General features: G+C 38.5%; 2 protein-coding genes across 3 annotated transcripts in view; one reads left to right on the top strand and one right to left on the bottom strand.

Moving 5' to 3' along the window:
- The window catches only part of EFL1 (elongation factor like GTPase 1), a 65150-nt gene extending 48917 nt beyond the window's left edge, over window positions 1-16233 (bottom strand). For both annotated transcript variants that reach the window (XM_048317805.1, XM_048317806.1), the window contains exons 1-12: window positions 16191-16233; window positions 15646-15748; window positions 14916-14983; window positions 14637-14721; window positions 13988-14121; window positions 13254-13391; window positions 12314-12528; window positions 10321-10444; window positions 9543-9619; window positions 9271-9407; window positions 8357-8479; window positions 6865-6964 (exon numbers count right to left, since the gene is read on the bottom strand). In XM_048317805.1, coding sequence (XP_048173762.1) covers window positions 6865-6964; window positions 8357-8479; window positions 9271-9407; window positions 9543-9619; window positions 10321-10444; window positions 12314-12528; window positions 13254-13391; window positions 13988-14121; window positions 14637-14721; window positions 14916-14983; window positions 15646-15736 — 1292 coding nt within the window. In that variant the 5' untranslated portion in view covers window positions 15737-15748; window positions 16191-16233. The remainder of the gene's footprint in view (window positions 1-6864; window positions 6965-8356; window positions 8480-9270; window positions 9408-9542; window positions 9620-10320; window positions 10445-12313; window positions 12529-13253; window positions 13392-13987; window positions 14122-14636; window positions 14722-14915; window positions 14984-15645; window positions 15749-16190) is intronic.
- Window positions 16234-16282: 49 nt separating this feature from the next.
- SAXO2 (stabilizer of axonemal microtubules 2) lies at window positions 16283-25590 on the top strand. The gene is made up of 4 exons (XM_048318260.1): window positions 16283-16379; window positions 22093-22272; window positions 23478-23677; window positions 24434-25590. The coding sequence occupies exons 1-4, from the start codon at window positions 16339-16341 to the stop codon at window positions 25402-25404; spliced, it is 1392 nt and encodes a 463-aa protein (XP_048174217.1). The 5' UTR covers window positions 16283-16338; the 3' UTR covers window positions 25405-25590.
- Window positions 25591-26847: the final 1257 nt, after the last annotated feature.

The raw sequence follows: 26847 nt of genomic DNA, 5'->3' as shown, positions 1-26847 counted from the left end.
ATTCTTTATAGAACATGAAGAAATCACTTGGAACAGTTATCATGCTTATCTTGAACCCAAATGTTCAATTTGAAAGAGTAAGAAAACTATACATAAGTTAAAAATCTCTCTCAAAGTTACCTAAGAGAGGCCCCAGGATAAAATGTCAGAATTTGAAGCACAGACTTTTAGAACTCAGAATCTGGGACAGACACATTGCATGTTAGAGAAAAGGAGAATGCAAGACAAAATCACCACTTCAAACTTCTTAGTAACTTCATTTTTTTTTAAAAAAAAGGAAAAAAGTGTCTCTTAAAACATGACAGAATTAAGAAAATGGATCTCTGAAATTTCAAATACTGTGGTATTTCTGTTTGGCTTCTTTATTTTACTGCTAAAGAGAGCGAGGCTTAACAATACAAAATGCAAAGCCGATGGTGGAGAAGAAAACTTTTTTATAATTTTTTTTTTTCCTGAAGGCAGCTGTTCAAAGTTATTTAAAGGTTTGGAATGTTAGAAAAATTTCTAGAGGAGATAGATTGATAGGGAAAGTACAGATCAGACAGCCAAGGGTGTGATAAACATAGTCTATATATGATGGCATAGTATACATACAGGGACTGTGTATGCATTCCAACACATCTGATTGTCCAAAAATACTTTTCATTTTTGTAAATAATCCTGAGAGTGAAAGAACAAAGTTTCTTTGCTTTTTTCCACTTTACACAGTATTTTCCCAAGTATCAGTATATTTAGGTGTCAAATAGCCCTAACCACAAATATTAAAGGTACCTTAAGATTCTGAATGCACTGGTCTAAGTTGCAATATATATAAACACACTTAATAATATTCTCATTTTGCTAAAAAAGCAGATTGAGTGTAGGTGGGACTTTAACTAGCAGGTACAACCTAGACTTCCATCCTGGTTTCTGTCACCATCAATTTCTATAAAATTAGCCACTCCCAGTAGTATCATTAGAAACTACAAAAAGATAATGTTGTCAAATAAATCCTTTTATAGAGTTGTAACACAATCAAGCAGAACACAGAACAAGATTAATGCACATAAGGCACTGGATCTGAAACAAAACCAGTTTCAAATTATACCCTGATTTATTCAATTTCTCCAGTTGGCAAAACCAATCAGAAGCAAAATCAATTTTGAACAAAAGCTGCCCACACCAAAAGAATGGTTGCTTCTTCTTTTTCCCCCCTTCCCCTTTTTCACTCCATTAGAAAGGATCAACTGCCTCATAATATTGGCAGGAAAAAAAAATGGCAACATGCAGTCACACAACAACCAGCAAATAAAAATTCTGTAGCAGAAAGAGATTCCCTGCCTCCAGAGAAATGCTACAGCATCCACACACGGGAACCTGGCACAAGTAAGGGAGCTGGCATAAAAGGGCGACCACATCATTACCAACTCATCCTAAACTCAAACATGTCATAAACAAATGCTCTGGAAATAATAATGTGGGAAAGAGTATAATATCCATACTATTGGCATTTAATAGATTGCTGATTAAAGGCATTAGATTTCAGGTTATGTAAGCAAGCTCCTGCTGACTACTTCTATGATTCCCACATTCCCCCAGGATAACACATTTAGTTCAAAATGAATGACAACTAGACTTTCTCATGCAATCAATCCTCTGAACATGATAGCTTTTCTGCTCTTTCAGATTATCAAACACAGACTTCAATCCAATGCAGTTCAAAAACTCAGAGTGAATGATCAGAACAAAACCCCCAAAGACAAATTTGCCTTTGATTATTGAACTGTTATGTTTATGTTTTTAACCTCCAGACCATTTTAAAAACGAAACACCACAGTCAAAACACCAACTGATTTCCAAAAGACTAATAGCACTGCCAACAAGTGTCTGTGATGCATCTCTCATGCCACGAACAATGGTTTTCAAGTTCTGAGAATGCTTTCTCCCCATACAGCTTTTACCAGTTTAAACTGCATGAGCTCATGGACACATGTTTGACTTCACAAGATGAGGAGGAAGTAATTTTTGATAACATCTTTAAATCCATGTAATTTATAGAGAATCCTATTTGTGACTACTCTTCAGAATTAAGCTCTAGTGAAATCATTGGCTGCTGCTCTGCTCACCTGGTACTCAGAGTTCTGTTAACAACATCCCTAAGGACAGCTGGGTCAAGTGCAGTTTGTTTGCTACATTTCAGCACAGTGTATGTCCAGTGGCTTTCCTAATCCTTTAGAAGCTCATTAATTTCTGGATTAAACTACTTGATGTCAATGGAACAGTTTCCATTCACAAACTAATGTACATCTACTAAGATCACTTACTATCAGTTCTACTGCAATGAGACTGCTACGCAATTCACAGTAGAAATAAATGTGTAAACACAAAAGGAGCAACTGAAAATTATCCAAATCAGAACTTACATGAAATTTCACACAACAGTCTTACTCTTTCAACAGGGAATACTCAACAACTGCTTGTATTACATTATATGGCAGTTATCTTTCGTCCTGACACATGTAATGAAATAAGGTATCAATCCCAAGCTGTCACACTCTGCCTGGAAAAACACTCCAGACTGATAGAGCGGCCTCTGATTTATCTCACATGCTAAATGTGCAAAAAAGAAAAGAGAAACTCGAAGCAAAACTCTTCCACAATGTTACAAGGTTTACTCACTTAAGCTCACCATTACACAAACTATAGCATACCCAGAGATTCAAATTTCAACCATTACTGTGTATCTCTTTCTTGGATCAGTTGCCACGGTCTCAGCCAGATTTAAATGTATACTGTTACTGAAATCTATTCCATTATAACCATAATAAGGGTTTTAGTTTTTGAAAAGCATTTATTAGCCTTTTAATTATGCAACTGGTTGCCAAATTCAGATGCTAACCTGTAAATCTGACAGCCTATTCAGATGATACATGCCCTATTCATTTCTACTGCACCAACTACAATTTAGAACAAACTACTAAAGAAAACAAAAGATGATGGGTTCAGATCACACTGAAGTCGCTGCAAGTTGTATTGCCTTAAACATATAAATTAATTTACTTGCAAGACAGTAATTTCTTACAGAGCTTGGAGCTTTATACAGGTTCTCATTTTGATCAATTCATTTCAGCTGAAGATTTGGCAAAAATCACAAGACTTTCTTTTTCCAATACACTTTTTGTAAAGCATTAGAAAGAAAACAAATGAAGCACGCTACAATCTGTTTGTTTAAGACATGCTCACAAGCTGTAGCACAAAACAAAGAAACAACTATCATCGTAATTTCATGCAGAATTGTATGGGGAAGTGTCTGTTTCAGGGTGACACCTTAAAAAAAAAAAAAAAAGTCCTGATTTTAAGCTGACTGAGGAGAAAGAAGAATCTTTCACATTATCTGGAGGAAAATAGTAGAGGTATTATAGGTTTTATATCCCCCAGGGCAGTAATGGAATATAATTTTAGTGCACTAGCTTATCTGTTCAATAGACTTTTCTTTATTACCACTGGAAAGTAGAAATGGAATTTCTTCAGTGCACTTTATTTATTTACATTATTCAGGATTATAAGATGGACTTGAGGTAACATAAAAGGTTTGCTTCCTATGCTCACGTGGCATTACATCACTGTGAGATTTACACAAAAAGCTTTACTTAGTAGATGATTTCATCATAACAAACATATGATATTCAGTTTATATTTTCCTAACATTTTACATTAAATACCCCTAGCAAATAGCTGGAAGTAATTGCAATTAACTACTAAACATTTCTCTTTTATACTGGGTTATATACAGACAGAATTCTGAACCTCAGGAAAAGCAAACTGGTACATTTATATACCCTGTAACCTAAATGACAAGTTTGGCTTTTATTTATATACCTACACTCGAGCATTCTGTCTTAGACAAGGGCTCAATGTCACACACCAGCAGAAATGAAAGAAACAGCATATGCTGAATGAACATCTAATATTGCACACAGCAACACTTTAGAATAAATAACCACCAGCATCATCAAATAACCATTACATAAAGCAAGTGGAGGAGGGGCTCTAATCTGTTTGTCTCCTCTGCCTAACCAACAATTTACACTTTTGCCTGACTTGGTGGGAATTAGCAAATAATTTCAGAAGCTCAGACAGAAGAAACTGGAAGACAAAACATTTGCACAATTCTCATTTCTTTACAAAACCTGGTAAAAATGAATGACATACTGGTACCGTACAAAAAGGCAATTGTCAAATCTTTCAGAGGAAAGATAAATATAAGATGACAACCTGCTTTAACTTGACAATGAACCATTTTCCCGTGTATTCTGCTACTTAAACAGTAAAAGCAAAATCATACCAGTTTTAGCATAGAATCTATTCATTTTAAAGTGACCTTCAAGGAGATATTAGTTGCCAACAGCAGTCTCAAAGGAGGTCGTTTTAATTAAAAATCCATCCTTTGTTATCATTTACTGTACACCCTGGACTTAGAAGAGCTTTCTGCTTTTCCCAACTTATGCTTAGTAAGTATTACAAGCAGATGGCAGAAATAAGGCAAACTATAAAAAACTACGAAGTCAGTTTGAATCTTTTAACAAAGTTACAAAAAGGTAACCTTACCCAATACCACCTCACAAAAGCAAAAAAGAGACACTAGCATGGATCTACACTTTTTTCCCCCTGGAAGTAGAAGACAAGTCTTGCAAAAAAATATCTGGAGAAAACTCTTCGATTTTTTTACCATGCTTTAACATGCTCAAAATCAGTCCTTCCACTCCCAAGGATGGGATCCCACTCTCAAGGGATGCAAATAACCTTAGATCAGTCCAGCAGTCAAACATCAAGATACATGAGAGCACAGTTATGGCTCCTCAAAATTAACATGTAAGTGAAACATACAACATGGATTAATGTTCTTTAATAGGAAAACATGAAACAATTGGTAATAGACAGTGTAGATATTCTTTGTTTCTCCCCATGTTCAAACATTCTTAAGGAGCACCCTCATGGAATGCCTGTTTAAATATTGGATCTCACATGCTCCTCTCAACCATCACTCAGTTCTGTTAAGCACAATCTTCACTGTGTAACTGTAAATAGCACACAATGACCAATACAATTAAAAATATGCTCAAGAACTACAGATACACAATGCTGTGTTTTTAAAACACTTGGATTTTGTTTCATGGAGATTGCTTTCCTTCATTAGAACTAACCTCCTTTTCCAATTTCTTCAAGAACTGCTTACCTGTAGAATCTTAACAAAGCAAGTATTGAGAAATACACATTTAGCTCTATTGCTGTTTTTCAAATAGTGGAAGCCAACTGTCACCTCAAAACAAAATCTTTAATATTATCTAATCAGCAAAATCTGACAGTACTAATAATGACAGATTACCTCAAAGAAAAACATAAATGTGATTTCATCTTAATATTAGCTAATTAGTAACTGAGTAATTTAATACGAAGGCCAGCAAGAAATATTTTTCACACAAACTACAGAGCAAGACACTACAATTTTCAATGGACTGAATAAACAGAGAGAAAGAAACTAAAATCTTGAAAATTTCTCTGTCTGGCATATGTAAAAACCACCTTTGCCCCATGTCACATCCTCATCACCTCAAAGACTCTTGATTCTCCCAACAAATAAAAAAACAGGTCATTATCAGTGATAGAACAGCCAAAAAGTGATGGCCTCAGTGTAGGTGTCTCTGATAACTGGAGCCCATCCCCTGGAAAGGAGACAAAGCAGGAATGGCGCTGCTGTGCCACACCTGAGCGAGAGCTCGTGATTCCCAGACACTTCAGGACAGCATTGAAAGAAAAACTGCACCATCTAGTGTCTGCTCAGTCCATGCACACAGTGCATCCTTTCCCTGAATTCAAACAGCGCAAAGAAGATTTCTGGTGGAACGTTTGTAGAAAACCTTGGTAAGAAAAAAATTGAAACAAATCTAGCAAGCGGGAGAAAAACCTAAGGTAGGTAGTAAAGCTTTCAAATATTACTACAGTAGCAGAATTTTTGGTACAAAGATTAAACACAGTCTAATCCAGCAGGAAAATTATTATTTTCTCTATTATTTTGCTGTACAGTGACAATCCCCCCAAAAAACATGAAATGGCCAGTTAACATAGAAGTTGCCTACTGAAAACGCTCCAGAGGCTTGGAGGGATGAAAGGTTAAGACGAACCTCATTCTTGTAAACTCATCAGGAAAGTATATTTCTTCTGCAGAAAAAGCAGGTGGCTTCAGGTTAAAGTAGTACACTTAAAGTGTGCCAGGAACATGAGATCTAGAAGGACCTACTCCTCAAAGAAAAGAAGATAGCTATTGAACAACAAAAGGCTGCAACAAAAAATCTTCCAAACCTCACAGAAGAAAATCCTTTGAAGTGCATTAATGCCCTTCAGATCACTGCAAATAGTCAGTCAAGACTTGGACTACTTTAATCAACCCATTTTATTTTGCTGTTGCAATGGACAGGATGATCACTGAGCTGTTCTGCCCAGTTTGATGGGAAGTGTTCCTTGGTAACAACACAAGGTGCCACGATCATGCCAACACAACCTCACTGAAAAACCAAGGAAGAGTTAAAAGTCCATCACTTCCACCAGACATTCTCAAACTGCTTACCCTGCATGCATTAGGATGACACCTCTGGACAACAGTACTACTCTCCAACAGATTTGCTGTACCTTCTAAAACTACTGTGATGAAACAATTACCTCCTGAACTCATTCAGGAAATCTTCACTTCCAGAAAAGACTACTGAATTTCAAAAATTCATTAATTATTTTCTCAGGTCTAAGCCAATTTATCCATGCCTTCAACATAATTTTTTTCACCAGAAGTAACTAACATAGATCAGAAAGTAAAATGTTACATTTTCTTACCTTGGTTTGTTCTGTGGCAATGCCTTTGCATCAACAGGAAACATTTTGGAAACAAAGACAATAACTGGGGCTGTTCCTTCACTACTGCATTTCATAAAAGCTGAAAAAAAACATAAAATGAAGTTATTTTCACTTTTTTCCCCCCCAGAAGTATGGGCAAAGCTATGACTTTACATTAATTTTGCAGGCATTACTGTTTATTTCCTGTTTCAATGGATAATACGCTAAGGACAAATGAACAGGAAAAAGTAGGAAATTTCTCTAGCCTACTCATTTGATAACACTGCCTCTATCTTCAAGTGTGCTTTGCAATAAAATGAGAAAACTGCAAAAATAGAACTCTTGATAAAAAACCTACATATACTCCAAATAAACAAGTTGAGTATACAGGCTGATTTGGATCACAATGGAAACCAGAGAGCAGCACAGGATTAAGACTGAACACTATTCAATACCTCAAAGTATTCTCCTTCCTTTCAAACTAAAGGAGGAAGACCTGCAAATGTCAAGATGCTCACAAAATCCTAACAACTTCACTCCAAGAACTGATATTCCTCAAAAGATGAAAGATTCACACAAAACTCATTCAATGCTTAGGAAATTCCCATAAACTATTTTTTTCAGCCAACTTGAAACACATAAAATTCAAACTACACAATACCATTCAAAACTTCTAACATGGAAACTGAATCATCTTCTACACTTCTCCCTTTTATCTGAAATATGAAAAGACTACAGAGCAAAGGCAAACAGAAGCACAAGACTCCTACTAAAAATTAGCAAGATACTAAATGCCAAAGTCCACTACTTGTTCATAACCAAGAGCAGCAAGATCTAAGTTTACAGAGGCAAATTTCTTCCAATTAACTTGCACTAATACAGTGTTGAATACTGTCTGGAGAATCCCATGCTTTCAAATGTTCAATAAAGGATGAAAAGCCAGTTTTGTTACCCCTGGGAAACAATTCCTAACAGCCTGTCAATTTGACATTCACATCTCATTTTTAATTGACATTTGATATCTCATCCTGTTAGACTTCTTGAAGTTCTCCTCAAAACATTGTGCTACAATTCATAAGTAATTACTAAAAGCTAATCAATACACTTGCAAAAATTAAATCCAAATTCAAACCACTAATGGCTAAAAATTAATGATTTTAATACACAAGTGAGCAAAATACTCAATTCTCAATTACATAACAACTTCTACTGTTTAGAACTAAAAACGAGTATTAACCTTGCATCCTTGTAAAACTCCCAGTTTCAGAGTCCTGGACTTTATATCACCTGCAGCTTAAGTTGTCTAAAACCCATGAATATATGGGATTGAAGAAAAATGCACGGTCATAAAACTATGACAGGTCAATGACAAACATCAACAAAGTTACCGGAAATGAAAATATTTACAAATTTACGTACAGATTACTACACATCTTACAATCCAAAGACAGGACAGAACAACCTTCTTGTTAATGGGAGAACACCTACTCACCACTTTTCAGTTCCCGAGTTTCTGGTGGCAAAGAATCAAATGTTCTCGCTCCAACACACATCAGCTTTTCCACTCTCTCTGCCGTGATGTCCAGAGGACTGGGAATTTTATTACACACCATGGCTAAACACATTGCTAAGGATACATATTTGTATTTCCTTACTGAATGCAAGCAACAGGAAGACAAATGCTTTCAATGCCTCTTTAATTCAGCCCTGTGCATTAACTGCCAGCAGCAGCAGATCCAAAACCCAGCTCTGTTGTCACAGTGCATTCGGGTCCCTCTCAGGTCACCAGAATTTTTTGCCCTTTATCAGGGGCAGAGTTAAGGAGGGGTGGCCCACCCTAATTGCAGCTGGGAAACTAAGAACAGCACGACTGGGGAAAGATCTACAGAAGTAATTAGTATTTATGCATCAATAATTTGTGCACATCTACCATAATTTAAGAGGTATCATATTATAAACAATGGGCCCAGCTGACAAACAGCAAAGGCTGATTTTGGATTAAGAAATTTTATGCCTGAACTGTAACACCAGACATCTACAGAACTTCATGGACAGATGACCTATGATACTATTGTAAACAGGAGATTGGTTTCATCTTCAGGAAAACCACTAAAACTTGAATATAAACTACATAATGAAGGTGTATTGTCAAATTACCTCCAGTTTCAGAACTTAGTTTCCTAACAGTAAGATGCATGCAAAAGCACAAAGTTGGCAGAAATGTAAAAATAATGGTAGATATGTAAATTGTAATGTTACAAGCAAGAAAATAGGTCCAGCTAGCTTAGGCACAGACATACACACAGAAAAAAAAATTATACCAAATCACACAGTGAAATATGTGAGCACACTCTGAAGCCTGAGAACTGCCAACAGAACAAAAAATAGTATCTTTTTTAAGGATACAGAGGACTGCATCAGATATTGGTAGCCACTGGCTACAAATGGCATTTAGATGAACTTTTGGGTCTGCATGCCGTGACTCCCGGGCACCAATTCTCAGTCCCAAAGAGGTGACTATCTTTTCTATTTTTTCTTTGTCCCTGTAAGGAAAATAATAACAGATAAAAAAACCACAGTAGCAATATATAACCAGTATCTATAATTGTTGAGTATTGGAAAAAAATCACCAGAGCACATGGAAAGAGATGCCATGAAAACTTTAGAGATGTTCTCACCTTTTCATAACAGCCTCATACAGACTCCAAATATTGTCCAGCACCAGCTGCACAAACAAAGGTTTCTTTCCTTTTGACTGGTAGAAGATAAAAACAGCTCATTATCAGCAACTCCTCACTTTTCCAATAGGCTTAAGACTGCACTTTTCATAAGGAGCATGTAAAACCTTTATTCAAAATCAAGAACTCTGTCTTATAAGAATGGTATAAGGGACAAAACAAACATGAAATTTAGAAAAGGAGGACAAGGGTTTCAATTTCAGAAAAAGCTGATAAATATGGCACATGACTAGCATGAGCCTCCTTATCATCCTTTTTATAACCATTCATCATCACCTATGTAAACAGCAAAAAAATCACGATTACATGAAAACAGGGAAACTGCTTTCTCCTCCCTTAACTTTAGTGTGAATATCCCAAACCATTAGCTGTGAAAGAGCTCTTCATAGAGGACAGAGACCCAGTCCCTACTCCTGTTTCTGCACTGTTAATCTTCCTTTCATCTTGTGTGTTTCACTCTATGCTGAAACCTTGAAGCCACAATGTCCCTTATTTAGTGAACACTCTTAGATGGGATTTCCTCCATGCAGCATTTGAGGGGTCAATTTTGGAATGTTCTGTGCTCCAAGGGGTGCTGCAAGGCTATCCTGGTGACTTTATACCTCCAGTAACACTGGATCTGAGGTCAAGTTTCAGAATACAGTATGAAGAACAGAATTAGAAAAAAAAAAAAGAAGAACTCCAAAATAAAAATCAGGTTATATTTTTTTCTCCATACCTGATCACCTTTCATTATCTTCTTTGCTTTTGTATTTAGATAATAATCTCCCCATAAAGTCTTCAGAAGTACTGCAGACTTGATTCCAATTTTTTGGCTGTACAGTTTGGCAAAATGTTCAATTCTGAAAGCAAAGAAAACATATCTTGGTAAAAGTGTAATGTTTTTTACAGCAACATCTTATGTGAAAATCACACAAAAATCTCAAAGCCTTGTTTTACTCCCACTTTTCCAATTGTCTTCATTTTAGTTCACATTGCTTAACATTTACACCTGCAAAAATATTTAGTCATAACAGATCAAAAACATCAACAGCATTTGAATACCTTTGTTTTGTTTCAAGTCAGATTCAAGGCTTTACTTGAAATAAACATTTGCATACTATCCCCTCGTCAAAAACTCCAAAGCATAATACAAACATTATAAATACTTAAGTGATGACTCTGAAATTTATTCTTTGAAAGACTTCCCACGCCACACTTAACTATGGTCTGGGACCAGAACAGTAGATGTTAAAAACCATTAAAAAGATTCTTTTAAGCCACACTTGAGCGATTAGATGGTGGTAATTATTCTTAATTAACCACTTATGAAACTTCTTGTTGTTTGAATCATTACTTTAATAACGAGTAAACCCAAGAAAATTATATAAAACTGTGATGTCATAAGTGTGCTGTAAAGCCAATAGTACCCATGAGTTAATAAAAGCAGCCTGCTTAGGCCCAGAGAGGGAGGCCTGAACATTTTATGGTGTCCTTGCTGAAAATGTTCAATGAGCATAAAAAAAAAAAAAAATTCACATATTTTCTCCCTGTACATGCAGAAAAAAAAATACACAGTTACAATCTCAACAATCCTATTTACAGAACAGTGCTACGTGATGGTCTTTTCTTTGAAATTCAGAATTCTTAAGTTTTTACACTGCTAAAAAAAGGACCTGTCCATGTCAGCAACACATAAGCTGTGAGTTCTGAGCTAAGCCCAAAGAGATTTCTTTTCCAGAAACTACCTAAACTCTCAATTCAGGGAGAACTTTCAAGATTCTTGTGCCAGCAGCTCCTGTATATCTATTAATGGCATTTTTCAACACTTGAGGATTAGGAGAAAACCATATGTACTTACCACATTGGATGAGGCTGGCACTGCCTAATAAATTAATTTTTTTCTGCTAATACCTTCAGGAAAAGAACCCACAACCATGAAACAGCATGGATTTCCATTCCACCAAGACTTTCCATGATTAAGAAAATGCTCCACTGATCTGTATTTCACCACACAGTACTGTGGCGAGCAGTCCAGAAGAACCTCTTGAAAGTAATTAAGAAAAGTGTTCTTTTTTCCCCCTTCATTATATGATTTATTAGAGCCAGGGCCTGACAGTTCATGAGAAAAAACAAAACAGTCTTGAAAGATAATTAAACTGAAATAGCCCATTTTGTTTACCCTTTCCTCTGAAGTTACAAGAGCTGTTTGTGTTAGACAACTAACTATGCATGGCACCTTATTTAAGAGTCTGGCTTTGATTTAAACATCCTGGAGATGATTTTCTTTAAGGGCTCTGCAGTACTCAAGACATTCCCTGTCACCACTGAACGTGTCCCACTAATCACAATTTCAGGCTGAAGACAACGCCTCCACCTCGTGGCCAGCGACCAGAACACGGGCACTCCTCACACCCTGCTGCCCTCCAAAATGAAGTGTACCCTGAACCAGCTCCTGCCCTGGTGCAGCTTCTGGCCTTGTCTGCTACAGTCCATCCAATGGCAGCAAGTAATAAAATACTGTTTACCCGGCTAGGCTGGACCCTACTGTGGGCTCAGAAGCTCCTGTGTAAGTAAAACAGGCATCCCTGTCACACAGCTGATTGATTTATACACAGCTGCCTATCATAGAAAAATCTAAAAAACATCGTTAAAAATATGAAGCAACTGAAATACTTTAACAGCAGTAATCAATTATAAAAAAAAAGTCAGTCATTAAATCCCAAACTTACCCAAAACCCCAGCCATCAATTGCGCTGGCAAACACTACATTTCCATGTTCTGGCGAAAAATAGAGGTGTGAATCATCAGTATCTTCCAATCCAGTACTCCAGTCATAAACTTGATCTCCTGGTGCTGTGTCTGAAACACTTTCACTTTCTGTTTCTTTTTCAGCTCTTTCTTCTAACACTTTGGAGGTAAAAAGTGTTCCAGTGACTGCATTGATCTAGAGAAGGATATGTAAAAACACCCTCAGATTTATTCACTCTTTAACAGCCCTTGCAATTAAAACGCAATTTCCTCACCCTCGAAAACATAAAAGAGAAGTTTTGTTAACAAGATAGCACGCCTGTGATTCATTTGGCAGTTTAAAACACACCTAATTCTACACATTTGGAGACAACAGGAGCTTATGAGACTGACACTAACACCATGCAGTTTCCAAGTCAAAGTCAGCCACACCAGGACTGAGTCAGATAGAGTACCACATGGAACACACTTTGTGTCTCATTGGTGAAACAGGAACTTGCTCCTGCCAACAAAACAAACAACAACAGAGGGCAAAGGGAAACCAGGCAGATAAGTGCTTCCAAGTGAGCTCAGGGCAGGGGAAAAAAGTTTGAGGCCAATTTAAACTACAGTGTAAAAGATGAATCAACTTTATTGCTACACAAATCCATCAATATCAGGAACAGTCTAACATTTGTGTACCTCCAATAACTTTAAGCAATTTAACAGAAGAACAAACCATTCAGCATATTATTTCTAAAAATGACAACCTTTCCTGATGACCTGTCAAGAGGCATTTACTACTCTTTTCTCCATCACAGGCATTCTGAACTAACCTCAAAACCAATGAGGCATAAGATGCATCTCAATGTTAAAAATCAGACTGGATGTTACATAGTGCCACAAAATCTGCTGTGAGAAATGACACTGCAGCATGAATACCTGTTCCAAGATATTCTTAAGGTGCAGGTATGCTTCCTGAGGGGTGAGCTTCAGCTCCACAATCAAGCGGTCGATTTTGTTAATCACCAGGACTGGACGGATGTTTTCCAGCCACGCCTGCCGCAGGACAGCTTGAGTCTGAGAAGGAAAGAGTTTAAAAAAACCCACTACAGAAAGCCTGATAGCACCCAAAAGATAGAACATCAATAAAAATTAAAATATAATTCTAAAATTTAATAAACATAAAGGACAGGTTGACACTCAAACCAGAAATTTGACTCCCACGGTATACAGTGTTAGTGACTGAAGAGTTCTACAGAATGGTGGGATTTCATGGCAAAACCACCCATAATAACAAAAACCAAACTACTTAGGAAAGTAAGCCATGAAAAAAAGCAACCTCAGTGTTATTTTGTATATTCTTTTCCAAACCCTGAAAGCCCACATAAATACATGAAATTACTCCCCTTAAGATTTTTCTCTATCGAAACATTCCATTACCTGAAAAATGGCATACTCACTGCTTCAACCCTGCATCTCTACACCCACTCACCAGCACTGTTCAGTTTTTCAGCACAACTATGATTTTCCCTACTCACTCTCATACCTCAACTGCATTGCCATTTATTAAAAGTTTTGTAAAACTTCTTAAACAGCTCATCTTTTATTTCTATATAACCCACTTCAGACTTTGCTTGCTCCCCTCTTTCTCTACTTAACACACTTTATTTCACCTGTGGACAGACTCCTTCAACAGCATCCACCACTATGATGCAACCATCACAGAGTCGGACAGCAGTAGATACTTCTGAAGAAAAATCCACGTGCCCTGGGGAGTCTATTAAATTAATCAGATACTCCTGATCACCTAGGATCAAACAATAAATTAATATTTCAGAACAGTTTTCAAAAATATTTCTTCCAGCCACCCAGTTATACTGTTTCAGCTATTATTTTTTAATGTCCTGACACTAACTACACTATAAAAACCCTTACAGCACAGTGTAACAGGCATCTCAACAAAGTAGTAAGACTGTACTAGAACTTGGGGTTTTTTGAAAGAAGGCCTTGCCTTTAAGTGACAATAATTCTAGACTTAAGATCAAAATATACATATTTGTATCTAAAATAAAAAGATGAAGCAACTACTCTCATGTTCTCCACTCACAGATACGATTGAAGATGTTCTTCCTGACCCTGAGATGGAACTCAATTACCCTGGCTGACTGTTACTTGCCTAAGTCTCTGCAGAATCATGGCCTAACACTGAGAAACACAAAAGTAAAAGTTGCACACAAAGATCACGACAGCAACAACGAAGAGACAGGGAAAATTAACAGAAATATATATTAAAATGTATACATGCCAGCATCAACAACCTACCTTTCACAAAGTGCAGTGAAATTGCACTCGATTTCATTGTTATTCCTCGGATCTGTTCATCCTCCCTACTGTCGAGATACCTCAGCTGAGTACAGAAACAAGAGAAGAGATGGTAAATCTGTAGAAATACCTTCACAATTTACTTATCAGCTGTCAGAGTATGACGGTGAGACAACAAGGTTTAGCAAGACTATAAATGGAACTTCCTTAATGATCAAGAATTTACAATCCCAGCATGTACACACCAGAAGTCTGTCAGAAGTGACACTGTAACTCTACCTTTCCTGCCAAGCGGCTGGAGATTATTCCATTGCTAGATATAAGGCAATCAGCTAGAGTAGTTTTGCCTGAAAAGAAAAATAAAATTCTTAGACTAAATGAATACAAAAGATGGCAGAATATGCAACATACAGTATTCTAAGATATCAACACTAATAAAGGCTATAAAACACCGCAAAAGTACAAATTAACTTAAAAAAAACCCCAAATCCAATTATTCAGCTTCACCTGTTGGTGCACACAAATTTATTTTTGAAGAGTGGATGCAAACTTACCTGTCACGACCAGAAAAGCAGTTGAAATAACAAACAGTGTATCAGAACCTCAATATAACAAGCAAAATACGTGTTGTTAAAAAAGTGCTTATATTTCCACCTACATAAAAAATTTGTTCTATTAAGCAAACATAGAAAAATATCATTCTGCCTCTCGAACATATTAAATTCATGCCAACATTCACCACCGTAGAAGTAGAAAACATTCAATTTCAACTACTTTAAATTATTAGTGTGACGCTCTTTTATGTAAAAGACAAGCTCCATCAGGCCAAGAAAAAGGTGCATAAGCAAATTTACTCTTCTGAATGAAGTTCAAGACAGTTTAAAGCTAAATCCACAAAAAAACCCACTGCTTTCGAACAGTAAGCACTCACCACCACTCAAAGCATCTCACCACCACTCAAACACACGCAAGTCTCCTCTCGAGGAGCAGACACCAACACCTGCCTTACCGTGATCCACGTGGGCCAAGATACAGATATTCCTGATGCCGGACGCCTTCTTCTGCAGGCCAACCATCTTTTCCACGCTCGCGAGCACCATGGCCGGCTAACTCTGCGAACAGAGCAAACGATTTTACTGAGGAGTCAGCCTGAGGAAACGCTGTGGTTTCTAACGACGCAGACTGCGCTGAGAGCCGCTCCCGGGGGAACCTCCCGCGACACGCGGAGCGCGTCACGAACCCTCGGCCACCACCGGGACAGCGGAGAGCAGAAACCGCGGGCCGCGCCTGCGCTTCGGAACGCGGCTCAGGAGCGCGGGTGGGCGCAGCTCGGGCTGGGAGCGAATACGGAGCCCTCCGGAGCGGCACAAACCTCACGGTTCACCCCCGGCCCTGGTTCGCCTTCCCCTCCCGCCCCTGCGAGCGGGCACGGTCGCGCTGCCCCGCGGCCGCCCCAGGAGGGGCACAGCCCTGCCCGCTCGGCCGCCCGCGGGGTGAGGGCCGAGCCGAGGCCAGCCGCGCTGCCCAGGCCCTGCCGGCGCGGGGCACACGCACCTGTGCCCGCTCCGCCGCCGCTGCCGGGAAGCCGCGCCCGCCCGCCGCCGATCCCGCCCCGTGACGCCGACGGAAGCCGGGCCGGGGCCGCGGATGCCGCGCGCGGAGCGTCCCTGGTTACCGGCCGGGGCGGCCGAGCGGGCCGGGCATGGGGCCGCCGCGCTGCCTCTGCGAGATCTGCTCCTGCGGGTGAGTGAGGGAGGCACCGAGCGAGCGCCCACCTCCCTCGGCACACTCGCCCGCGACACCGAGCTGGTGCCAGTACCGGCTGCGGCAGGGTAGGAAGGCTCTGCAGAGGGATCTGGGCAGGCTGGATCCGTGGGACGAGGCCGGTGGTAGGAGGTTCAACAAGGCCAAGGGCCGGGTGCTGCCCTTGGGTCACAACAACCCCACAGAGCGTCACAGGCTGCGGCAGAGGGCTGGAAAGTGCCCGTCGGGAAAGGGCCCGGGGTGCTGGTCAGCAGCAGCTGAACGCGAGCCAGCGTGTGCCAAGAGGGCCAGTGGCACCGGGCCTGTGGCAGGAACACCCTGTACTCAGCACTGGTGAAGCCACACCTTGAATCCTGTGGCCAGTTTGGGCCTCTCATGACAGGAAGGACATTGAGGGGCTGGAGCGTGTCCGGAGAAGGGCAACAGAGCTGGGGAAGGGTCTGGAGCACAAGTGTTGCAAGGAGTGGCTGAGGGAACTGCAGGTGTTCAGCCTGGAGGAAAGGAGGCTCAGGGGTGACCTTATCACTCGCTGCAGGAGATCATAGCCAGCTGGGGCTCAGCCTCTTCTCCCAGACAACCAGTGACAGGACGAGAGGACACAGTCTTGAGCTGCACCAGAAGAGCTTTAGGTTGGACATTAGGAAGAATTTCTTCACAGAAAGGGTGATTGGGCATGGGAATGGGCTGCCCAGGGAGGTGATGCAGTCAGTGGCCCTTGGGGTGTTTAAGGAGAGACTGGACATGGCACTCAGTGCCATGGTCTGGTGGCGTTTGGTCACAGGTTGGACTCGATAATCTCAGAGGCCTTTTCCAAGCTCATTGATAATGTAAGCAGCACCCCAGGCCACTGGAGAGTAGGACCCAACTATGAGCACATTCTCAGTAAATGTAAAGTAGTACATTTACATTTAAATCAGGTAGGGGTAAAAGAAGGTCTTAAACAGACTAAAATTGAATAGAATGGAGACAGTCTTTGAAAGCCACCCAGACTAAATCAGAATCAAGCTTTTCCAGAAAGCGAGCCGGCTCCCATTGAAGGACTGCACCAAAGGAACCTTCGGAAGAGTTCTGGCAACCTTGTCAGAAACCTGTGCAAGCGCTGCAGCCTTTGAAAGAGATTTAATGTATCTGCCCTTCTGCCATCACATCCAGTAGCACTCACCACTTTGCTTTACATTCCATGATCCCATAGAGAGACAAACAGTTCATCATTGTCCTATAGCCTCTTTGACCAGGGAGGCTGGCACAAGAGGGTACAGTAGGCAATTTTTGATGGAAAATTACTATTACAGGTCTATAAGCAATATTATAAATGCCATTGGTAAAAAAACCCAAAAAAATCATGTTTCCCAAAATAATAAGGGACTTAACCCTTTGAAAACTTACATATATATTCACAAGTTGAAGTCACAACTCTTGATATTTTCAATTTCTTCTCTGAAATTAAAAAAAAAAAAAACACAAAAAATCACAAAAATAATCATCCTACTACTCAAAGATTCAATTAATAAAAAAAAATCTAACAACAACATACATGAATGGTCATTATAAGATCACAGAGGTGTGCTCAATATTTTTTGGAAGTATAGGACAAACCCTATGGTTGCAAAGTGCACCAAGACCCACAAGTTTCATATCAAAGTCTGCAGAGCAGGCACCCTCTATCTGTTTCTGTGTGGGAAGTCTGTCTATCTGTTCATCAGCCACCTTTTTTTTCCATCTGTAGACAGAGATGTGAGGCAGGCACTGAATAAAGCTGCTCATGTTCTTTTTGGCCAAGCCTGTGGTAAATTTTGCCCCATAAATTTGTTTCAAAAGTCCTAGATTAATGAAGAGTTGGAGCTCATTGTTTTCATGATGAGATAACAAACCTGGCTTGGGCTCAAATAGAAAGATGGTGAGATAACACGATGAGACAGCACAAAATGAGGTTCAACTCAATCAAAAATTCTCCATCCAAACCCCAGTTTAATAATAATTGAATTAAACATGCATAAAGCTTGTGGTTTAAAATAAACCTCACTGAAGTTTTTACAGTCAATAAAATCTTAAGCCATTATTGGTTTAGGCAGAACATTGTGTTTGCTTCAGTGTATAGTGTTTCTGTTTTCAGGGGAAGTCTGCTTGGTCACTTGGCAGCGTTACCTGGACATTGGAATGCATACACAGCTTAGCAGAGACTTCAAAGCAACTATGAATATCTAATGTTTTGTAGACATTATCATTTAGCTGTTTGCAGCAAATTTTATGCAGGGATAATTACTGCTTAATTCTGAATAATAAAATAGAAGGAAACAATCTTCCCTATCTATTAAGAGAATTAAAAAAACACTGGAAAAACTTACAGGGGAGCAAAGCCAGTAAGACAGGACTTCATTCTGCTTTCTCAAATACAGGATGTTAAATCTGGCTTCCAAAGAAGAATAAAGCCTGTGTGGTAGATGAATTTTCTGCACTCAAGAATAGTATTTGTCTGCTGTAAAAGATAATCACAGCCTACAAAAGCATAGAAGTTGTTTTGAGACACAAAAATAAACTACTGCTTTAGCTTCCTCTCAATCTGTCAGCCTTCCCCCATTTGTTGCCCTTTTGTTGTCATTATCATAAAAATCTATATTCCTGAATAAATGTAAGTTAAAAAAAAGAAGATTTCCCTAAAATTTAGGTTACTTAAGCCATCGTACTTGACCACATATAAATACAAACAAACCCTGTAAAAACTACCAGATCTCCTGTCAACAGTAGGAAAGTAGATGACTCTCAATGCAATGTCCATCCATCATTTCTGTCTTCCAGACCATAGTGTATGCACTGGCAAAAAATAAATAAAAAATAAAAGCTTTGAGCTGTGTTTGTGGAGGGGTGGTAAGTTTTCTATTAGGATAAATATGAAACTTTTATCATTATTAGTCTAGTTCTCAGGGAGGAAAATGCTTTGGGATAAAATTTCAAGGGTCTTGCTAGCATTGTGTAAAAAACAAATGTATGTATGCCAGGCCTTAAATAAGTTAAAGTCACCAGCATTCTACTAAAATAATCAGAACAAGAACATTTGGCACAAGAGAGCCAATGTACTGTCACTTTTATTTAGCTGAGATTCTATTCAGACCAAGACAGTCTCCCACAAAGAGGGGAAGGAATAATAATCCATCAAAGCAAGTGCCAGTCAGTCACGGGAAAAGGGATATTCTCACCAAATTTATTTGAATTATCAGTAACTCTGGGGTTGAAATGAAGATAAATACAAGGAAGAAGTTAAAAATAATCAGTGTCTCAAGGAGTTCAGGTCAAACTCGAAGCAACATATTTCATTTATCAGAGCTGTAATCTGTCTTCTCTGATGATTCCAAGCATTGTGATGCCTTATATAATTAGTTTTATAAAATTTTTATCTAAGTAAAAAATTTTGGTTTAGCACTTGGAAAACATTCTAAATTCAACAACATCCTAAAGCAGATTTATCAATTAACCAAAACACCCCTAATCTCTTCTCCAAGTCAAATTCATAAGGTAATTTTTCGTTACCCTTCAGGCCAACTCAAAGTACTTTCACAACACAGAGTAGGATGTAGGAACTTCCTCAAAAATCTCATCCGATTCCAAGTAATTTTGTGCACAGTTAGAGTGTGTTCAGAATTATTTTATACACTAGAAATTAGTGGTTTGAAGGACATTTTTAGTTCAACGATAAATTCTAATAAAATTGCAACCACCTCTTTCCTTGAAGAGATAAAAGTAGATTGCTTTCACCTCTTTGTTGAATCTACCAAGAACTATAGGCTCACTCTGCAGTAATTATTTTTTTAGTATCCATTTCAGTTTGTAGCATGTCCATCCAGCAAATACGTGGGATATGCTCACAACATTGCTTACAAAATATAAGAATGGTGACCCCAGAACACAGAAGGTGTTTTGTCTGGTGGTTGGTCTTCTGGACCAGCTTATGTCAAACTGAAGATTGTCAGAGTGAAGCTTTTACAGATGAATAATTGTTTCCAACTCCTTCGAATTGCATGCCAAAAGATATGTGAAGAACATTATAATTTGATAACCTGTATTTCAACCAGCTTTCATCCATTCAATGTCTTTTGTTTCTGCTTAGCTGTTACTTTTAGGTGCTACATGACACAGCATATGCTGTTTGTACTTTCTGAAAAAAAAAAACCATTACTAAGGTGAAACTGAATTTCATGACAAATGTAATGACAAGCAACCACTGCAGTGGGAAATAGCACACACTTACCTCCTTGTTTTCCTACCTTTCCTGTTCTTTCCCTCTTCTTCCTTTTTCCTTTCCCTGCTATGTTTTGAAAAGTTCTCGCAATTGTTAATTGACTTGATTGAAAAGGAGTAAACAAAGCTTCGAAAGGATGTGGATTCTTAGACAGGGCTACTTTATTTCTCATTTTTTGAACTACTGAGCTGGCAAACTCAGGCAGCACAAACTAATACCAGCTTTAGGATCTCCAGTCTCCAAGAACTTCTTTCAGTGTTTTTTTCATTTTCATTTTTTCATTTTCCCAGCAGGAGTCCTTTGTGTCTGTTTCTGTATTCTATTTCACCTTGCTTTAATTTATTGTTTTCCTTTTTGGTACTCAGTGCTAGCTAAAATTCTTTGCAGATCTTTGAAATATTCCTTGGATATCTAGCTTCCTGAAACTTGAATTTATTTGTACTCACTAAGAGCTGTACACTTTTGCCCTTCTTGGGTTTTAGATATCTTTGCTTTTCATGTACAGAATTTTACAATACTTGTTTACTTGAAAAATTATTTGGTTTTTTTCCCCTTTGCATTGCAAGTTGTGAGCCGTAAGTAGGAGGAAGACCTGTCATTCTGTATTTCCTTGAGGTCAGCCAGAGATGTGCATTATGCAAATTAGAATGAATATAACAAGATTTTCAAAACAATAAGAACATCTAAATTTTAATTTCATGGATCATTTATGCAAAACAACAAGGTATAAATAATAAATTGTCATTATATACCTCCCAACACCTTTTTGCACAATGTTGTCATTGATAGAAGTATCAATGAGAAGCAGGTAGAATTGAAATAAAATCTGTAAGAAAAAGAGATGTCATTACTTCTAAATAAACATGTGTTTTGGACAGAGAATTTAGTCAATCCTTGGAGAAAAAAAAAAAAGGTTGACAAGTCATAAATGACCTGCAGAGCACTAGGAATGCACATGAGATTTCACACCACTAAAATTGTAATCAAAGACTGTTAATCAGTAGTGGTGAAAATAGGTGAGATGAACAGAAATAAAAGGACAAGTGATAAGGTAAGACAGTAAAAAAGGGACCATGGGAGACAAGAAACGAAGCATAGTTCATTACTTTTACAGATAAAATGAGTAACATCAGGAAAGATTACAGACAAGAAGAAAGTGCATCTTGGTGGTAGCATCATTTGGAGAGTTGAGATCAACTCTATCCATGCTTTGTATTCTGCACCAAGGACTAAGTCCCAGCTGATACTGCCTTTATTACTCTGTTAGTATAATGTGCTCTGGGACCTGTGCCATCAGCACACTATTTTGTGGTTTTATCACTCAGAAAAGATTTTAAACAAAAATTACTGACATTGTTCAATCTTCCCCATTTGTTATTCACTCCCAGTAGACAGAGTATGGCTTTTCCTCTTTAATGAAACTATTCCAAATTCTCTGCTCTGATGTGTTTGACCCAGACGCCATCGCTGCTGCCATAAGCCCACGAAGATTTACAATGATTCCCTGCAGCCGTGCCACAAAACTGAGTATTTGGAGAAATACCCTGGCTATGGCAACGTCTGCCCTCCCGAGAGCTGTAAGCCAAAACCACAGTTCCCACAGGATCAGGGGAGAATGGACAGCATCTCAACATTCAAGTAAATATTTTCAAACAATGGTTTATAATTACTCTGTAAAGTTTCTCATTCTTTGTTTTTTTAAGCGGGGACTAAACATTGTATTGCAATCTTCTCAAAATGCAGTCATTGCATCCTTTACACATTTTGCATATTTAAAGTATAAATGTTGAGTATAGAAATAGAGTTACCACAAAAAGGTCCTAAAAAATAGCAAAGCATGGGTACCGCCAGATTTGCATTCTTTACAGCAGCCTGTAACCTGTAAAGAGAATCTAAAATTTTTGTCTTTGTTTTCAGCCTGTTAGGAAATGTAGGTCTTATGGAAAACCTGTCAAGCTTGAGAACTTTCTGTAATACATGTAGAATCTAAGACAGTGGGGAAATGAAATCTCAAGAAAAAGGAATAAGGGTATTTTTATTGATTTTTTTATTCAGATTATTAGTTTTAAGAAAATTATTCGTTTTAAGAAAGCAAACTGTAAAGGGGTTCAGAATATCTGTCCTGTCTGTGCACAGACTGATGCTAAGCTTACAGAATTAAAGAGCATCTTTCAAAGAATTAGAAAAAGATATCACCCATTCATTGCTAGTGATGTGACAGGGGCATCAACATTTACTTTTCCATTATTGTTGTTTTTCTTTTAAGCTATGAGGGCATCTGGTGAAACTTCTTTGTTTATCAAAAAAAAAGAGACTTAAATAGAATGGCCAAGTGCCTTTCTATTGGTCACGTGCTTGTATGGACTATTTAAACACCTACACATGTAATATACACCCTTTTAATGTAATGTGCCCATACAAAAACAGTGAAATGCTGTTTCTGATTGTATTCCATTCTCCACATGCGATCAGTAAATGCTACCACTTGTCCTAATTTCAGCTGTGCTCTGCTCCTGCTTTCTGACCATTTCTTTGCAGAATTATAGCAATTTTGTAAGTCTCCTTTCAGACACTTTAAATAATATTGTTAAAGTGTGAATGAGACTCGGAGTGTTAAAAACTTACTTCGCCATCCACCTTTGAATAAAGGCTCTATCATGCATCAGAGACCCTAGATTTATGTACCATAGTTTTCTCTCCTTTTTGCAGTCCCTCCAATATATGGTGTCTGATGATTTTTCAGAGTAAACATTTCGTTATTTTTCCATAGAGTGGAAAAATTAAAGTGACTTCATAAGGAAAAAATGAATTTTTTAACCAGTGTTTTCTTTTCCCCAATTCAGATCAGATTATTTACCATATGATGTGAAGACACCTTTTCGGCCACAAGCAGAATATAGACCAAAGTCAGGGAAGATTGACCTGGGAACCATATACCAGAGAGATTATAATCCTCATAAAGTAGGACCGGTGACATTAGCAAGGCCTCGAGAGAGGAAACACACTTCAGGAGCAAAAGTGGATACCATCCCAACCTACCAAGGTAAGAATGTATGCCACCTATAGGAAGAGAAATAACCAAGGTGAAGGGAGTATTTGGAATTACCTATATTAGAAACTGGATTTGTTCGTTTGGGACAGGGAGTAAAACATACTAGAAAGCAGGTGACAATACCCTAAAACATTTTGCATTCCAATTGTTGAGGGGAGACTTCTGGCTTCTAAACTAAAACCCCTCTCTGAGGTTTGCTTTGCTACAAGGGAATTCTAACATATACTTGGTTAGGCGATCTTAAGCAAAAGTGGATGGAAATTAAGGTGCAATGGATCTTTTGGGTAGTTTTAGTTCATGTGACTTATTTTTCCACAGAGTAGGTCAGAAGTGGGGTTTAGGTTTCTGCTTGTGTATGGTATAGCTTACATATACATCATCCTAGTAATGATCTGTCTCGACACAAATTATCCTATTACAATGGTCGGCACAAAGGTGCTAAATCTTTTAAGTAAAATGGAAGATACTGTATATAAAACTTGTATAGGGCTATTTTCTGTTTTGTTTCTGTTGAGAAAATAGTCAAACTAGGGCATCAGATGCAGTTTTTTGGGGTCTGCTTTTATCACACACTAGAATAGAAGACGGTTTTGTCAGATCGCAAACATGCAGATAAAATTATCATTTTCACTTACATCCATTTTCTTTGTTTTGCAAGATTTATTACCAGAAGAATTTGTCTTCATTTTAAAGGAATGGTCTTAAGTAATAACATCTGCATGGTGGAATTTTGGTTGTGCCTTACAGATCACTATAGGTTATGGAAAAGCCAAAGAACGGAATCCTGTAAGGTGGAGCGTCCGTATGAGCCACCTTTGGAGAAGTTTGGAAATCCTTCTACATTTCAAGATGACTACATTCCTAGGCAACCCAATCCCCCCCAGAGCTGCAAACCTTGTGACACCAAGCTGCCAGAGGGGCCTTTCGATGGTAACACCATCCATCGCACCGTGTACGTTGTCCATGAGATGGAGCCCCTGTTTGTAAGGCCAAAAGAAGAGTACAAGCCAAGTGACCAACCCTTTGAAGATCTCACAACTCACCAGAGAGATTTTAAAGGGATACCTGGGGAACAAGCAAAAAGCTGCAAGCCTGAAAGTAGAAAACTTGGATCTGATCCTTTCAAAGGAACCACTGAATTCCAGGAACGCTATCAGCCATATTTGGTCACCACGCCCGAGTTCCACAAGCCAAGAGAGTACATTCCACCCACAGACAAGATGGATCTCCACTCCTCAAACCGTCTTGATTACATTTCACACAAGGCTGCTCCTAGAGCTCCCATAAGACCAGCTCCTGGAAGAAGAACCACTGGCCCTTTTCAAGGGAAGACTACTACAAAAGAAGACTTTCAACCCTGGAGCATCTGTCTGCGAGGGATTATTAAGAAAGAACCGCAAATTCAAAAACCCACAGGAAGATTTTCTAATTTAACTACCTTCAGATCCCATTACACACCACATCAGGCCAATCCACCTCAAAGTTTCAAACCTGCACATGCTGTAGGTACTGCAGTTCCTTTTAAAGATGAAACTTTGTATCGCACTGAATATACTCCAAAGAAGCAGGAGGTCTGCCCAGGACTTCATCCAGATGCTCTGGGTTATGTCTATGTAAACACAGATTCTCAGGGTCACAAATTCTACCGCCAGGTGTCTCCAGAACGCTCTGGGTCAAATTGTAATCCTATTCCCAAGGAAGTAGCTGGTGTGTCATAATACTTACATGCAATATTTCAAGCACCTTGGTAAAATAATCGGAAACCAACTTGTTCATTTTTTCTTTAGATAACACTGAAAGCAAATTAAATACTGCAAATTTCGAAAAAGTTTGAAGAAAACCAAAGCCAAACCAAAGTTTATTACAAGACTAATAAAGATTTGCCAAATGCTGAAGGAACACTACTCCCTACATGGCATCTGTGCTTTTTCTGATTGTGCATTCTGGTTTACTTGACTCCCCAGATTTCAGTACTCAAGCATATTTATCATATATTTAATTCCTTGAGATTTTCTGCAATCAAATTACTGTATTTGTGAAATAGCAAGTGCCTTTTGATGATAACATATTTTAAACAGTAAGCAAATAATGCTATTTATAATAATCTCAGTAATCAGTAATAATCTCAGTAATCTGTAAGATTTTTTTTCTTTATATTTTATGCCCAAGTCACATGCCATGACACCTAGGCATTACTAAAAACCTGGTTTTAACTTTAGTCATCACTACTTTAACTTCATTCAGATCTGAAGTGAGTATATAAAGGTCCCACTGTAATTTCTGGTAGCAGTTAAGTGGTAACCTCGCTCTTTTTCTGTACACATAGTTGAAACCACTCAACCACCAAAAGCAGGTCATTAGACTCTGTTTCCTAATTTCTGTGATCGTGCTCTTTCAGCCTTACTTCCAAAGGAAGCAAAACTGATGCACTTTAGACACACTGACACACTAAGTGCATGTGTCCTCCCCCAGCTGAATCATTTTTAAACCCAGTGTGCAAATTCAGTCAAATCTCACAATGAGATTGCATAGTTTGTTGGGGGTTTTTTTAGTTTCTAAGGTGGATGTTGGGGAAGCAGAGAGAATCAGGCTCAAAAAGTTAACATCCACTGTAATTTGATCCTGCTATCTGATTTTTAAAGCTTAATAGCCGGTTATCACTGCCAGAGTTTACTGCTGAGGCAGTCTGAAGGGGAAAAGGGCAGAAAACTACACAGGTGTAAGTAGAGATAACAGAAAAGGGACTAAACTCAGGTACAAAAAGAAATACCAGCTGAGATGCAGAAGTCTGTAGGCAGCCTGGCTTCAGTCTGTCTGCTCTTCAAAGAATTGCTTGTTCCAAGCACACAGAAACCAAAGTTTTTACAGAAATTTTTATATGAAATTGTTATGCTTCTGTATGAAATATTTAGTATTTTCTCTATGTATCTTTATCTGATTTTGAGAAATCCAGATGAACCCGTTTCAGTTTTATTATGGTTCTGATTTATGCAAGTCACAATTAATAGTTCTATAATTAACTGTATTGTCACGCTCTATGACACTACTCCAGTATGATTTTTTTCTCAGTATTACATATCTTGTACCCATTGGTGTAGAACAGTATTTGGGTTCTGCAGAATCACGTGGCTGTACTCCATAAACAAAGTCACTTATAAAAG

The sequence above is a fragment of the Corvus hawaiiensis genome, chromosome 13 (assembly GCF_020740725.1).
Source record: "Corvus hawaiiensis isolate bCorHaw1 chromosome 13, bCorHaw1.pri.cur, whole genome shotgun sequence".
Classification (NCBI taxonomy): domain Eukaryota; kingdom Metazoa; phylum Chordata; class Aves; order Passeriformes; family Corvidae; genus Corvus; species Corvus hawaiiensis.
Note: the sequence above shows the minus strand (reverse complement) of the source record. Positions and strands in the feature narration are given on the sequence as shown.